Raw genomic sequence first — 17,244 nt, 5'->3', positions numbered from 1 at the left:
CTCGACCATCGAGCCGCCACTTCTAATAATCCATCCAGCCATCCATTTTCCGATCCGCTTCATCCTCACAAGGGTAGCGGGGGGTGCCGGAGGCTATCCCAGCGCTCTTCGGGCAGTAGGAGGGGGACACCCTGAACCGGTTGCCAGCCAATCGCAGGGCACACAGTCACCAGTGCAGACAATTTAGAGTGTTCCATCAGCCTGCCATGCATGTTTTGGGAATGTGGGAGGAGACCAGTCTACCCAGAGAAAACCCACACAGGCACGGGGAGTCCATGCAAACTCCACATAGGGAGGCCGGAGCCGGAATCGAACCTACGACCTCTGCACTGTGAGGTCGACAGGCTAACCACTCGCCCATCGGACCGCCGCTTATTGTAATATTACAACTAAATTCTCCTGACTTTACGAGTACTTGGACCACAAAGTGGTTTTGTTTCACACTCGATTCAGAGCACGCCGGTGTACCTAATGCCATGGCTGTTTACTATTCACACTGAAAAGTACACACCATAAAAAGCGAGAAAAGCGCTGCGGTCCCCCCTGAGCAGCATTTAGCTCAAGCCTCAAGCAGTGACAGAAGCCCTCTAAATCTTCCTTTCACCGCATCGACCCTGCGAAAACAAAGGTCAGCCGCAAATATCCCGCTTCTGTGCCGCCTTTCATGCGCTTAAATCTTCTTTCTTCTGCGGTGCCCTGCTCTCGTTAACGCTGGCATTGTCCCTTAAAAGCGGAATCCATGGCCCCTGCGTCCCGCTAATGCCGCTGTTTGTGAAGAAAATGGCCTGTAAACATGCCCAGGGGGGAAGAGCTGCTGCGGTTGTTGTGTCCACTCGCTTGTTTTGGTCCTGAATTAGTTCGGGGGGCCACGGAAGAGGACCTTGAGTACTCTCAGACTATTTGATTAATGCAAAAACTACCGAGCTGCTTTGCTTTAAACTTGACAAGGAGCGGCCAAAGAAAAACTCTTTATTTTCGCAGCAGTTCAACTTTTTTTGTTGTTTCTCAAATTGATATGGCAACTTGATTTTCATATTGACACCTTTTTGGTGTTGATTTAGGATTATTTTTTAATATTTCAAAAAAATATTTTCTACAGTACTTGGTTTTTGCAACATTACATTTTACGACTTTCTTCTTGCAATCGAACAAGTTAATTTGTGTAACTTTATTCTCAAAAATAATATTTTTGCCCCAAGTTTACGCAGTTTTTCATGTAGTATTCCAATGTTATTCTTGAACTTTGAAACTTTATTCTTATAGTATCGTGACTTTATGGTCATAATATTCTGACCTAATTCTAATTATGACCTATTCTCATAATTATATTTGTTTTTTCTTTTTTTTTTAATACTCCTGATCAACACCTGTACTTTTCTTTTTCTCGTAACTTTATTCTTTCCAACTTTTTTTTGTAATGTTACAACTTCATCGTTATAGTGCAATCCAATTTGCATAATTTTGAGAAAAAATCCTCCCTTTTTTTCTTGGATTTTTTTTGTGCTTATTTCACTCATACTATCCCCTTCTCTCATGATTTGACTTTTGTGTAGATTTTGTTTTATTTTCTCAAAATTCGACAATTTTACTCCCGTTAAACTTTTTCTTACAGCATGCCTTTTTTTTCCTCACAAAACAATTTTGTTCCTAATAATAAGAGTGCAAAAAAAATATTCTTTTTACTTGAAAATATTGTTTTAAACAAATCACGCGCCACACTATTGTTGAAAAAAGTCATTGTACGTAACACCTTCTTCCACTCTATTTTTAGTCTTTTTTTTTTTTCCCAGAGGGTTGTCTTGTCTTATGTCGTATCCTGTCCATTGGCCTTGATGGAGGTCTTTTCCGAGTCGTCCTGTTGTTTATGTGTTGTTGGCATTGCATTGCAGGTCCGCGACAACGCCACCTTAGTCCTGTCTCGAGTGCTCCATACTCAGCAGAACTACGACCAGAACCAGGAAAACCACGAGGAGCGTAAGTGCTTTCCAAAGGATGACATTTCCTCCAGGCCTTCACCCACATCCCCCGTTCTCATTTAGCATGCTAATTCCTGTTTTATTTCGAGCCACACTTTTTTTTGATTACTTTCAAATGAGAAGCACCTCCTTTTCATGTGCATTTCATAAAAGCGTGTGTCTTTGATGTCCCGAGCACGTTCATTCAAATGCGGCCGAGTGCCAACAAACGCTGGCTGTGATTCTTCGGCGAGTAACGATTCAACGTGTTGTTTCAGGGAACGCTCTGCTGGAAGACGACAAGGTGTTTCACCTCGTGAGGCCCACTGATGAACTAGATGAGATCAAGTCCAAGCGGGGCAGCATTAAGGACAAGTCCATGACCAAAGCCATCACCGAGATTTATCTCACTCGACTGCTTTCTGTCAAGGTGCACATTTCTTTCTCTTCTTGGCAATTTATTTCACTTTGACACCTTTGTATTACCAAAAAAAAAAAAAAGTTCTTTGATCTGACCTTATTTGTGGTAGCTGGCTTCGTTTCAGTAACTCTTTTTCTTGCAATATCTACTCTTTGATTTTTAATCGTAATATTACGACTTCATTCTTATCTAAGTGCAACATTATTCTCATAGTCTCACAACTTAAAAGAAAAAAAAGTACCGTGGTGCCTTGACATCGGAGTCTGAGGTAATTCCATGACCATGTTTGTAACTCAAATCATACGTATACATTCATTTGAATTGAAATGACATAAAACCGTTCCGGCCGCACAAAAATGTTTTTGGAACAATATTTTACTGCATGGAAACAGTAATAAGTAATAATTATATACTCAAATAGAAAGCAACAAAATAAAATGTTCTGCATTATTGGTACTTCTTTCCTGTTAGTTTCCTGTTAGTCTTTAAATCAAGTTTTTTTTTTTAAATGAAGTGCAATGCAATGTGTGCAGTGCAGTATTATTCTCCCTGATAAAAAGGTGACCAAAAAAAAATGTCGGTGATTTTGATTAGTGGCAATCCCATTCAACCCAGTGGGGATCACAATTGTAGGTAGTGATAAGTAAGCGCGATCACAGAATGAAGTCAACTCTCAAATCCAGCCAAGGTGTCACATTTTTGCTTCATTTTGATATTCAGGGATTATTTTCCCATTAGCCTCCATCTGCCATTGTTATTTCTGCCTCTTTTCCGCAAATTACTTTTCATCACACTTTAGATTTGCCTTACCAGTCGATTTGTTGCTTTGGCAGCTTCCAAATGGGTTGTCACAGGGGTGGATTATTTTGGTTGTTGCCATTAAGCCCAAGCAAATACTCAAATAGTTTCACGTCTGCATACGTGGAATGCAGATGTTTTCCCGTCTGCATTCCAATTTTGCCAGCGCTTCCCTGACTCATTGGGCGTCGTCGTTTCTTCTAGGGAACGTTGCAGCAGTTTGTGGACGATTTCTTCCGCAGTGTGCTGTGCTCCGGGGCGGTGGTGCCGCCGGCGGTCAAATACTTTTTTGACTTCTTGGACGAGCAGGCGCAAAAGCACAACAATGTGGACGATGAGACCATCCATATCTGGAAGACCAACAGGTAAGATTGGGTGAAAAAGCTGGACTTTTGTGCATTTGGATCATTTGTTTTTTGCGCTCAGGCCATAGCGGTGTTGAATGTCAAAATATTGCTTTGGCGCCATCTGGTGGCTAAAAACTATGTTGACTGAATAGAAAATGTCTGCTGACATCTTGTAGGAACTATATCAGAAACCTTTTGTGAGTGGCCATTAATTATGTGCGGCATTTTACATTTTGTTATATTCCAACATCACCCCCAACCCCCCCCCCCCCCACACCTCCCACCATAATAGAATTACTTTTATTTTCCACACAATCGTGCATCTTTCGTCTGCTCACTGCACGACGTTCCTCTTGTTGTGTTATGAAAATATTCTCTATAATCTTACTTTTTATCGTAATATTGTGATTTTGGACTTTTTTTTGAATTGTAATGTCGGACTTTGTTCTCATAACGTTATTTTGATAACTTTATTCTTGTAGCCTCACATTAGTTTCGTAAGTTACAAAATCGGTTCTCATAGTCTTATAATTTTTTTAAAATAAAAAATGCTTCATGTTCCTGTAATTTTTTTCATATAATATTGAGAAGCTTGAATCTCTTGTCTCTTTTTTTTTCTTGTAAAATTATGATTTGATTTTCCTGGTTTGCCAAATTTTTTCTCGTGTCATTTTGGACTTCATTCGAGTAAAATGTCAACATTCTTGCTGTAGCAAACTGATTCTTGACACCTTGTTCTCTTAATGTTCCAACTTTCCTCCCGTAATATGGTGACTCTTTTCTTGAAGAACATTTTAGTTTTTGAAACAAGTCCGGGAGGAAAATATTTTACCCGACTACCTTTGAAAACCGGTGTTCTCGAATAACCTCCATCGATTCCTGTGCACGGCATTCAAACTTTGAACATCAGCCTCAAATTTCCCCAGCACTTCAACGCGCACGCCGAGGTGTCTAATCCACAACAGTGTTTCCAGTTTTCGCAACTAACTCTCCCCAAGAAACAAAAGTTGATTATCCAAGAAAGAGATGCCTTCAAATGCAAAAATGCGCCTCAGTGGCTTTTCGCATTTGCAATCCCGCCGTTCCCGTGTGACGCTCCCGCGCATAAATTAGTGTCACGCCCGGCGCAGTCTGGGGCGCCCCAGACAACGTGTTGCATGTCGAAGTATGTGATTGACGCAAGGCTGAGAGGGAGGGAAAGAGAAGAGCGCACCCGTGCAAAGACGGGCGATGAGCGATTTAATTACTCGCCGCCGCACACTCGGCATCCAGCCGTCATGTTTATCAAATCAATGCGGGGCCACGTATTAAATATGAATGTGTGTACGAGGCAGAACAACAAACAAACATGGTAATTGTGTCCCAAGCTAATTTAATTGTGGGATTGTTGCAACAGTGTTATTTTTATGCTGGTGTTATACACCCTCCTGAGGGTTTTTTTTTTGGGGGGGGTGGGGGGCGCCCGGTGTGTGTTTTATTTTACACTCTGCGCCTTTCATGTCTCACTTGGGCGGGCACACGCTCAGATCAGGGAGATTTATTTTTTTTTGTATATATACATGCTTATTTTGGAAAAGAATGAAGCGGGTGTTTTCTGTTCAGATGGGAAATCAGTTAGCGTAGTCGAGCATTGTGCAGTGTGCCGTCTGTGCTGTTCAAAGTTGGTGGAGGACTTCTAAAGGTCAGACTTTGGCGAAGCCCCGACAAGCATGGCTGGGCTGTTGCTCGGCTCACATCCCTTTTGTTTGCCTTTTGGAGCACTTGTGTTTGGCTTTTGGATTGTGAGACAGCGTTAAAACCTTCCACTGAATTATTCATGATTAACAGTTGACTTAAAGGAAATGCTATTGATTCTTCCTCAACGTGCCTTAATGCCTTCCGATGTGTTCAACTGTTACGTCCATTTTTTTATTTTTTATTTTTAATCCAAAAGGAAATTGTTAGCTTATCCAAGATCTGGATTTCGGAGCCAATCGGTGACTTCAAAAATTTAAATTAAAAAAAAAAAAAAAATCGATCGGCGATCCGATCAGGACTAATCTATCCACTCTATTAAATTAACTTGTTCTTTTACTCAGCAGGTGACCCCCGCCATTGGAACCAGCCTGACCCCTAAAAATTGGCCCAAAAATGCTGATAAACATTCAATACATGGAACATGTGGAGGAACTTGACACACACCAATATTTTAAAATAGTGGGGGGGGGGGGGGGGATCGTATTGTATTGTATCTGCTAAGAACCCTCAAGATTCTTCGCGATGGCATCACAGGATGTCCCTGGAGTGAAGAAGATTGTATTAGTGGGTGCTCCTGTATAATAGTGCCTCCTCATGAGAGTGTTTTGGACAGTATTGTCCTATGGGTGCTTAAAAGTGGCTCCAGATTTTCACCCAGAGCAGTTGATCATGTCTTGGGCTAGAAACTCAATGTGGTCGTTCTCATTGTTACATAACGGTACATAACGACTCGTTCACAGGCACATTTTAGGGAAGATGGAAAGTCCATTTGCCTTCATATGTTTGTTTTGACAAAAAACGCTCAGTCGGCTTTGCCATGTATTTCTTTGCAGCCTGCCTCTGCGCTTCTGGGTGAACATCCTCAAGAACCCCCATTTCGTCTTCGACGTCCACGTGTCGGAAGTGGTGGACGCCTCGCTCTCCGTTATCGCGCAGACCTTCATGGACGCCTGCACCAAGACCGAGCACAAACTCAGTCGGGTAAGTGCAACCACAGTTTTGGCCCCCCCCATTTTAGAATTGCAGATATTAATAAATTAAGATGTCATTCAAACCCACTTTAAATACCATTTTAAACTCATCTCACATCAAATCAAATAATTTTATTTGGGAAAATATAGATGTACTGTATATATTTATAAGACTCACCATCACTTCTAACAACCCAGGCTAAACCTGGCCCCTCCCCAACATACAAAAGTTGTCTTTCAGTTGAGACATATCACTTCCATATACCTCCTTGATGCCAATTTCTGTTTAGACAGGACTTTGGCTCCATCTTGACTTGCGTATCAAAAACGGCACATCGACCACAAATTACAGATCACTGATGAATGACATTACAGTTTAATTTCAGCAGGGAAACAAAAATGATTTAAGATCCCATTTCTGGCTTTTTTTCGAGTTGTGTACCTTGTCAAGGAACAAATTTGAATTTGTAAGTCGAGGCACCTCCGTATTAATTAAGAATTTGTTGTTTTTGCGGACAGGACTCCCCGAGTAACAAACTTCTCTATGCAAAGGAGATCTCGACCTACAAGAAGATGGTGGATGAGTAAGCGCCGTCAGCAATTTCCTCTCGCAGAAGTTGTCGTGTCTTTCACAATCTGAGCGCCGTGTGTGTATGTGTGCGTCAGTTATTATAAGGGCATCAGACAGATGGTCCCCGTCAGCGACCAGGACATGAACACTCATCTGGCAGAGGTCTCGCGGGTAAGACACACATCCAGCCGGCATTTTTCCTTTGCTTACGCTGCTAATACCGCCTGGTGAAAAACACGCACGTGACTTTGGCCAAGGCTAGCTCCATGACAGAGTCAGTCCTCTGTATGCCCGCCCCCTTTTTATTTTATTTTAATGAACCGTTTTAAATCATCAAAAGTGACTTTTTCAGGTGGGTTTTTGCGTGAATGCTGTAAAGCAAGTATTTGCACGACGAATGGAGCTGTGGATTAAAAAAAAAAAGAATAGTACTGTCAATGTAAATATGTACTGCTCTGTTTTTCCAAAATTAATAGAACATGTATTATTCTTCAACTTGGTATGTTTTAATTTAATTGACTTTTAAAACTGATTTTCCAAATGGTGAACAAGCATTTCCACGAATGGCCGTGGTGGTTATAAAAATATATATAGATTTATGCATTGCGTTTTTGTTCAACAGATTCAATGATATGCGCTTTTAAATGTTCTTTAAAAAAATCGTTCACACGAATGCTGCTGAGGGTAAAATATATTGATTAACATACTGCGCTCTTGTTGAACAAATTAATATAAACGGTGTCATTTCAAAAAAAAAAATTTCCATCATGTTATTTGTTATATTTTTTCAATGACATGTATATATACTGTATATATACTGTATATACCTGTATATATATATATATAGTATTAAAATTGTAGTAGAAAAAATATATATTTATATGAAAGACAGACATCTCATCTGTTTTTTAAATTTTATTCTTTTCATATTTGTAACATTATATGATATTACAACAGGAACAGCAAAGGTGGGAAACATGAATTTTAAAGTATTTGCATGAGATTGCAAAGTTTTGTTATCCATCCATCCATTTTCCGAACCGCTTGATCCTCACTAGGGTCGCGGGGGGTGCCGGAGCCTATCCCAGCCATCTCCGGGCAGTAGGCGGGGGACACCCTGAATTAGTTGCCAGCCAATCGCAGGGCACACAGAGACGAACAACCATCCACGCCCACACTCACACCTAGGGACAATTTAGAGCGTCCAATCAGCCTGACATGCATGTTTTTGGAATGTGGGAGGAAACCGGAGCACCCGGAGAAAACCCACGCAGGCCCGGGGAGAACATGCAAACTCCACACAGGGAGGCCGGAGCTGGAATCGAACCCGGTACCTCTGCACTGTGAAGCCGACGTGCTAACCACTGGACTACCGGGCCGCCCTAGTTTTGTTATTATTATTACTATTATCATCATCATTAAACATAAACTGCATTTAGTATTTATATATTCTTATTAGAGTCTTTCAATCAAATGTCGTATTTATTATTTGCCATGGAGAAATCACCTACTTCCACTGTCTAAATCAAGTTTTCTGACTCTGAATCCCAGCGAGGCATCTAACATCCATTTTAACTGAAGTTGAATGACGTTTCCTCCGGGTTGCGCCTTTTAATTGTGACCGTTTTCTTTAATTTTTCATTTTTGTTGTCATTGTTTTGTGGCCAGTCTCACACGGACAAGCTGAACACACAAGTGGCTCTCCATCAGCTGTACCGGTACGCCAGCAAGTACTACGACGGGGTAAGAGGCCCAAAGGCGGTCTATTCCAGTGAACGCACCGCTGCTTGCTTTTGTTATTGCTTTTGCCCCCCCCCCCCCCCCCCACCCACCTCCTCTTACTTGACATGCCTGAAGAGTGATTGCGTGCAATTTTAATTGGAATCATTTCTCTAGGATGTGAATTGGAAAATTGCTCTCAGGAAATGTTTTTTTTTTTTTTTTCTGGTGCTTTAAAGCGTCCATTTTGTCTTGCCACTTGAGGTCACAAAAAAGGAGAAATCGACAAAAGCTAATGAAGGAATAGGATTCAAATTTAAATGAAAATGCCATCCGCACTATTTGGGTGTCGCGTCGGACAGAGCGCACAGAGTGTGAAGGAAAATCGGAGCGCCCGGGAGCAGAGTTGCTTTGTGGCATGTTGGAATTGATTGTTTTTATTTCTATTGTGCAAGGGGGTGAGGGGATTAACATGGATAAATGGCGTCACAAGTCATTTGTAACATTTTTAAAAAAAGGAAAATTGAAGCGAATAAATCAATTAGCTTAATGATCACCCTTAATCAACAACCTCTTCCACCCACTCCTTCTCCGCTTTACTCTCCTTGAACTCCAACTCTTTTGGTCCCTAACCATGCCTTCTTCTCTCCATCCCGTTCCCAGATCATCTCCTCCCTGGACGAGGACCCGGCGGCGCAGAGTAAGCAGCTGACCCTGCGGCTCCAGCAGATTGCAGCCGCCCTGGAAAACAAAGTGACTGATCTCTAACGCGCAGACGGAGACGGGCGGGATAATCGGTGGGGATCCTGCCAGTGACTACAGGGGCTTATTTCTTCTTGTTTTGCGCTTGATAAATCACAGCGAGACAGGAGTGGCGTGCGTTACTGCCCTGGGACGATATTCTAATAATAATAATAATGTTCTCCTGTGTGGCGTATTATTGAAATGCATACGGAGAGCAAAGAGAGTTGATGATGTGTTACACTGTCAACAACAAAAAAAAAAAAAATGGTACGCCTTAAAGCTCACTTGCCAAACCTCGAGCACGCATCTCGGGAAGCGTCGAAAGAGAGGGAAGGAAAGAAGTAAGCCCCTGTGGCAGGAGATAATCAGATGTTCAATTTCTTTTCCTTCTGAGAATCGTATGATCTATTTTTTTTAAATCTGTCTTTATCGTCTTTAAAAAAAAGCTTTATAATGGAAACACACACACACACAAAAAAAAAGTACTTTTTAAATGGATCAGCCGGTGGTGCAGATAGTGTTTTTATGATTCCACGTGGTTGGAGAGTGGCTGATTTTAATGTGTGCGCGTGTGTGTGTGTGTGTACACGGAATGCCTAAAGTCGTGCGTGAGGGCCGAGAGGTGCCCGCTTCCTGTCAGTGGAGCCACTCACCCCCTCCCCCCCAGCCCCTGTCTCCCCCCACTTGACAGAAGCCTGCACCCCCCACTTTGACTGAGACCAAAGGGTCCTCACACAAGGACAATGTACAGGCTGGCATGACTGACTGCTCAACAGTATATATCTATTTTTAACGTCGATTATTTTTTAAGCCGTGCGTGCTTTGTGGAAGCCACTAACAGCACAGTCTGTCTCCCTTTAGTGTTCAGTGCCATGGTACATTCCACTTCAAAAACAAAGCACAGAAGAACATTTCACGTCTTTTTGTTCCCTCCCCCACTTCTTCATATTTTGGTTCAGTTTTTTTTTTTTTTTTTTTTTTGCTGCTATCTTTGTGTTTTCGTTCACATCAACCCTGCAATGAGCTACCGTCAGATCACATCAGCTTGCAAATCTCACCAGAATTTAGTCGGGTGTTAATATGGAGGGGGGGGGAAAAAAAAAAGCTTGCTCACTACTCGTCGGAAGGTCAAAAAATCGAATTTGTAACTAAGCACGTCTTATCGCACATCAAATTAAAGGTCTTGCTAAAGGCTTCCCACGTCTGTAATTATTTTGTCAATGCACTCTTGTGTAATGACAAAATAACTTTTTTGTTTTAATTTGCTTGAAAAGGTCACCAAAATCCATCCACCAATACGAGCGAATCCTAACAAAATTCTGGAGAGAACAGGCTCACTAATCATATCCGCCTCTGGTAGCAGTTGAGCAATAGAATAAGAGTAAATATGTTTATATTTGATTCGTATGATGATGTTCCTGTTCCTTTGTTTTTTATTTTTCTTTTATTTTTTATGTATATCTGTTGTCCAAAATATTCATCACGCATCCTGCCTCTTGAAGCTATATAATAGCCCTTTGCTGATTGCTGTCACTAATCTGCCAGGTACGCAGTTGCTACTCAAGTGGTACATATTGAACAAAAATGTCCTGTATATATTGGTTACGCTTTTTCGGATTATTGTGTGAAAGCAGGGTGGGGCGAGTCGCTGTGATTTCGGCTGACGATGATCACGATGATGTCATTGAGGGCCCCGACCGTTGTTGTCCGAGTACCTGCCAACGGTGGAGTGTGTCGCATGTTTGGCCGCGCACCTGACCGTGGTTGTGTGTGTACCCTCACCATTGTTGCGTATGCGCCTGTTGATAATGTGTCTCCGCCCCCGTTTGTGTACCAAAGGGTGCAATGAAATGGAACAGACACAACCAATCCAAGAAAAACAGTGTACGAATACGAAACGGGAGTCCGCTGGGTTGCCTTTTGAGCGAGGGGGGGAAAGAAAAACAACCCCAGACTGAGCTCCTGACATAGACTTTTTGTGTGCGTTTACCCGATCATGGTTATGTGTAAACCTTAAAAAGGTATGCCCTTGGTTGTGTGTGTACCGGATCTTTGCTGTGTGTGCACTTGACCATGGCTGTGTGTATACCTGCCAATGAAAATGTGTACCTCACCACAGATGTGGGTGCTCCTGTCTATGGTTGTGTGTAGACCTCATCGTGGCTATGCGTGTGTATACCTGACCTTGGTTGTTTCCCATGGTTGTGCGTGTACCAGACATTGGATGGATGTGCTCCCCATTATGGTTGTATATTTAATCCCAGCTCGCTTTTGTGTCTATCATACTTCTGTGTGTACCTGACGATGAATGTGTGCGTGCGTCCAAACGGTTACGTCTCCGCCCAACCATGGTTTTGCGTGCACCCTATCATGATCACGTGTGCGTACCTCGGCCCACGGTTGGACCTGACAATGGCTGTATGTGTACCTCACCGCTCCTGTGTACGTACCCGCCCACCACAGTTTTGTGTACACCTTCCCGTGGTTGTACCTGGCAATGGATTTGTGCGTACAGCAGCATGGTTGTTCTTTGCACCCGACCACGGTTGTGCGTGTATCTCGCGTGTATGGTCATGTTGGAACCTGACCCCCCGAGAATGTTAAACCCTGTCGTTGCGAGGGGAGGGCGTGCACGGACCTCAAGACTACCTAAGCCCGCCTTGCTGTCTCAGCACGCGCTGACATCCAGAACAACAGCACTTGGCCCTGCCCAACCATCGAATCCACCCACCCTCCAACCCTCCTAGACTTTCAGTCTAATGGCGTCAGCCATGGGATTGGGCGGGCGTCTCTGTTGACTCCTCTCACTGGCAGAGGCGATGCAAGAAGCTTCTTACAGAGCCTTTCTTTGACCAAAAATGTGCCTTATTGAAAAGGATGATACATATAATGTTTCTAAATTATTCTCTAGGTAACCTATGATGGCGATAGTGCTCTAGACACAGCAATGTATTTGGACTTGTGATATCGTGTGTGCTGTCTAAAATGCTATAGATGCCCTGCTGCAGCAGTCTGTGTGTGTGTGTGTGTGCGTGTGTGTGTGTGCCAATTAGGGGTGGGAATTGCGATATTTTACCAAAAGCATCGCGATACAGCAATAATTCCTATCATGCAGTGGTTCTCAAATGTTTTCCACCTCGTAGCAACTCCATCTTGACCAAGTAGCATTTGAGACCTAAACGTGCATCGAAAAGCGAGACCGAGGGTTATGCCTTTAAAGCGTCTTTCGTATTTTTTTAAGCTAGTGTCACATTATGCACAGTCTGAACATTAATGCTGTGTTAAAAAGGTAGGAAAATACAAATTAAATAAACACTGCACTTAAATAATGAATCCATGAATATACTGTATATTGCACGTAAAAGTTCAATAAAGATTAGGAATGGGCAAGTATCGATACCGGGTGTCGGCATCAGGCCAATACAGGCCTTATTTTAAGTTGTTGGGTACTCGTGGAGGCTGCCGATACTAGCAACCGATACTTAAGCCAAAAAAAAGTAATAATAATAATCCAACATTGCGTAAATCCTCAGAGGCGGTAGTGGGTGCCAGAAGTGGGCATCGTCACTCAGTTCCTGTCAACATTTCAGGCCGGCCTACATGGGTCCAGTCCGTCCCTTGTCAGCCACAGCCAATCGGCGTCAAGAAGATAATTTCTACATCACAAGCAAGCGTCGCACAAGCAGACGCGCCGACAAATAAAGAAAAATCAATAAATACAAACAACAGACACACACAGCGTGGTGATCGGTGAAATAAAAATATGTGACACGTCATTACGGTCTGTGGGACCAAAAGGTATACAACGCTGTTTTATTATTTACAATCCAATACAGTAATTTTTTTTTTTTACAATATTTGGCTACGTTTTAGGTATGCGGCACATTCGTGTGAGGTGCTACCCGTCAGTCCGTTCTCGACGCCATTTGGCTGACTCGGACCGAGTGGGTGGGCGTGAAATATTGATGAAAGTTCTTTGACGGACTAACACACTGACAAATGCCCACCTGTGGTTGGCGCTATATTGCGGCACTTTGACACATCGACGATTCATCCTCTGCGTCAGAAAGAAAGGTCTTTGTTCGCAATGTTTTGTCAGAATTGTAAAAATCAAAAGTACTAGTGGTATCGGTACACAATGTCGTACTGGTATCAGTCTGATAAAAGTGGCATAAAGTTGTTCCACAATTAAACGTTACGTACTGAAAGTGTTTGTGATTCTTTGTCGTACTACCAGGAGCCCGCGTGCCCATACTTTTGAGAATCACTGCGATCTTGAAAGAAAACCATCTTCGGTTACATAATCGTATCTATGTAAGATAGGTCTTTTTGACTGTATATACCCAACTGATATCGGACAGCAACTGTATCGCCATTGAATGCTGGTATTAATACTGCTTCCCACCCTGACTGCCAATAGGCTGAATACATTTCATCGTGATTTTTTTTTTTTTTTTTTTGAGATGGTCGCAGTGTTGATATGTGTGTGTGTGTTTCTTTTGGGTATCTGTGGTGTGAGCTTTGTAGGCCCAAAAAGCCAAATTTGAATTTTTCCCGTTCAAAGGTTTATAACACGGCTAAATAACTGAAAACAAGTAGGGGGTACAAGGGGCGGGTTTTCTTCTGTAGACTTCTGAGTAGAGCGCAAAATTGTTGCAGTGGTGTTTATTTTCCACCTTGTGTTTTCTCGGCTACTCCGCAGTGTGTGCGATCAATGACTTATACCTATACTCGACAAATGATCTTTCTTACTGCTGTGCAGTTATTATTTTTATGATTTCTCGTTTCCTATACTGTATCAATCTTTGTAAAACATGTTGAAATACTGTATTCTGACTGTATACTCCTATGCATTGAGTCCAAGGAAAAAAAAAGACATGAAAAAAAAAGCTGTTGTGTTGGGTCCTTTTTTTTTTTTTTTTTTTAATCGGATTGAATGTGTTCGTATTGTGAATGAAGTGCTGCAGTCTCAGCTGCTTCTGGTTTTGTATCTGATCTGCTTGTGTTAATTTAATTGAACCAGTGCAGCATCGTGTGTGCGAGTGTGCGCACAAATGTGCGTGTGTGTGTGTATGTGGATGGAGCTCTTACAGCCAGATTTCATCACGCGCTCCTGTGTGAATAAACTTGGAGGCCAATATGCCCTTCATATCGCCCTGTGTTTCTTTTCACTTTTCCAATAGTGATTGGCTTCAATTGGAAGTCTCTCCGCCCATGCATATTGCATGATTTACAATCACCTTGGGCTGCCGGCTCGTATTCGCCACACAGCCAATTTCTTTTTGAACTGTACTGGTATTTATACAGTTCATTCCGGTGCTTCGCCTTCGCGCGACAGCCAGCGCACACAACCTGGGCGTGCAGAAATAATAAGTTAACTTGAGGATGATTTGATTCCGTTCGAAAGAGTGACCCTATGATTGGAGCCGAATCCCTATTATATATACAAAGGATGTGCAACTGGCATCCTGCGGGCCGTTTGAGGCCCATGCCGGCCATCTCAGTGGCCCGCGTGATGAATCTAGGAAAATAAAGAAAAAACGTTTTTCTTTTTTTTTTTTTTATGTACGAATCCAACGATAGATGTGGATTTCCAGTAATTGTGGCGCGGTACATATTTATTTATTCATATATGTATTTCGGGCGGCCCGGTAGTCCAGTGGTTAGCACGTCAACTTCACAGTGCAGAGGTACCGGGTTCGGTTCCAGCTCCGGCCTCCCTGTGTGGAGTTTGCATGTTCTCCCCGGGCCTGCGTGGGTTTTCTCCGGGTACTCCGGTTTCCTCCCACATTCCAAAAACATGCATGGCAGGCTGATTGAACGCTCTAAATTGTCCCTAGGTGTGAATGTGAGCGTGGATGGTTGTTCGTCTCTGTGTGCCCTGCGATTGGCTGGCAACCGGTTCAGGGTGTCCCCCGCCTACTGCCCGGAGATGGCTGGGATAGGCTCCGGCACCCCCCGCGACCCTAGTGAGGATCAAGCGGTTCGGAAAATGGATGGATGGATATATGTATTTCTTTATAGCTGTCTACACATGTATGTACATGTTATACTGGAATGAATCTAGATGATTCATGTTCGCGTAATTGATTAATAATGGGAAATACCCATGTAAAAAAATTAAAATCTAATTGAGCTTTTTTTTGGCGGGGGGTTGCTGTCTTGGTTTTATGTGTGAAAATGTCTCCCAGGTTGATACAGCCAAGATTGAAGTATTTTCAAAACGTTGACTATTTTACATTGTCGGCCGTAATAATAAAGACAATTAAGAGATCAATACACGAATTTTAAGTGTTAAACAATTCAATACACAAATTTAAGTCCAAAGAAAATGACATCTGAACAAGATTTATTGAATGGGGAGGGGAAAAAATGATCGTCTCCCATTTGGATCCACTGCTGCTTTTGGGTCCACTGCTGTCTTTTGTTACTCGTAACATTTATTTCTATAATGCATTCCAAATACAAGCTAACTCAATGTGCTTCACACAACCAACAGCACACCATCGAAAAGCGCTAACAAACACACTCACTGAAAACATTCACAAAGCAAAGAGAACACAAGGTAGCTTATGAAAAGCTTGAAAAGAACGTACAGACAACATTTACAACCAAAAGATGTAAAGACATTCAAAAGCCAAGGGAAGAAACTGAAAGTAGCTCTCTGATACTACTTAAAACCCATCATTTTTTTTTAAAATCCCTAAATGACATTATTATAAGAAATGGGAAAAGGGTATAGTATTTTTTTAACCTGGATTTCTAAGTGTTTATACTTGGGGCTGACTTAATTTTCGTTGGCAACTTATTCCATACAGCACAACAGCTCAATGCTGCTTCACCATTTTGCACCAGCCTGAGCTCTGCTTATTTTTCTATTCTGCTTTTTTTTTTTTTTTTTTTTTTTTTACAGAACATTCCAACTTCAATGGAATTGGGGTTTGTACAACTCTGGCATCACCAACCAGACAGATAAAAAAAAAGAAAAAAAACCGACTTTCCTGATTATGGAGACTCCCACACACTGCAGGAGGCCCCTCGCATCCCCAGAGGGGCGCATATCACCATTTGAGAATCCCCGCTTGTTCCATTTTACAAGGCCAAGTGCTAAATCTTGACATGTTTATTTGCCTCCCACTTGTATTCTTCTCATATTTTGAGCACAGCTACCTCCAATAATATTGTCAGTCTTCATAAAGCGCATGAGGCGGTCGAATAAAACAAAGCTTTGCAAAATGAGTCGAGAATATAAATAACCACCCCGGCGTCCCTGTCCTCGGTGGTGAAGGTTGACGAATGACTGCGAAAACATTAATTAGGCGCTGACAGCTAAGCACGAAATGGGAATAAAGAAAGATGAGGGGCCAAAATTGCCTCGTATTGACTGCCTAACAAGCACAAGTGGCTGCGGGCCGTGGCTGTTGCATCGGCACACTTGAAGTGGAAGTAATTCCTCTCATTGGTTGGTCGGAGCAAAACTTGTAATGAAGACTCTGCCGATTCATCACTATCAGCTATTTCAAAATCGCCAAAAATCTGATTTTTTTTTTTCACACATTACCACGGTAAGACAAAGATAATGACATTCAGTCGCTGCCGAAGATGAAAGAAACTGGATTTAACAAAAGCACCAATTTGCCCGTCCACTTTCACATGTTTAGTTTAAGACCCGGTGACCTGGACAGGGCCCACATAATTCCAGTTACTTTCAAAGTTTTACAGTGCAAATCAGGACAATTACAGGCGGCCTCCTTCCTGCGACGCTTCTCCATCAGCATCCAGCCTCTCCGTCTGCACGGGATGCTTGTTTACCAGCGTTCACCTCCACCTGCTTCAAAACATTCTAATTAGACATTTCTCAGATTTTTGAGGCTACCTTTGGGGAAAAGCGAGGCAACGTGGTCTTGTTTTGATGAATAATATATAAATGCATGTTCTGAAGCTAGTTTTTTGATCAAATGAAGTGGATTTAATTTCATGA

At 42.4% G+C, this 17,244-nt stretch overlaps 1 protein-coding gene across 1 annotated transcript in view; it reads left to right on the top strand.

The window, feature by feature from the left end:
• plxnb2b (plexin b2b) overlaps positions 1–14,414 on the top strand; it is a 178,955-nt gene extending 164,541 nt beyond the window's left edge. Inside the window, exons 32-39 of the mRNA XM_086108318.1 lie at positions 1,890–1,974; positions 2,234–2,385; positions 3,379–3,539; positions 6,092–6,239; positions 6,749–6,813; positions 6,896–6,971; positions 8,469–8,543; positions 9,183–14,414. Of these exons, the coding sequence (XP_085964444.1) occupies positions 1,890–1,974; positions 2,234–2,385; positions 3,379–3,539; positions 6,092–6,239; positions 6,749–6,813; positions 6,896–6,971; positions 8,469–8,543; positions 9,183–9,287 (867 nt within the window). The 3' untranslated portion in view covers positions 9,288–14,414. The remainder of the gene's footprint in view (positions 1–1,889; positions 1,975–2,233; positions 2,386–3,378; positions 3,540–6,091; positions 6,240–6,748; positions 6,814–6,895; positions 6,972–8,468; positions 8,544–9,182) is intronic.
• The last annotated feature ends 2,830 nt before the right edge of the window (positions 14,415–17,244 follow it).

This window comes from Hippocampus guttulatus, chromosome 4 (genome assembly GCF_054856545.1).
Source record: "Hippocampus guttulatus isolate MCC_2025c chromosome 4, RoL_Hgut_1.0, whole genome shotgun sequence".
Taxonomy (NCBI): Eukaryota; Metazoa; Chordata; class Actinopteri; order Syngnathiformes; family Syngnathidae; genus Hippocampus; species Hippocampus guttulatus.
This window is presented reverse-complemented; position numbering and strand designations above follow the sequence as displayed.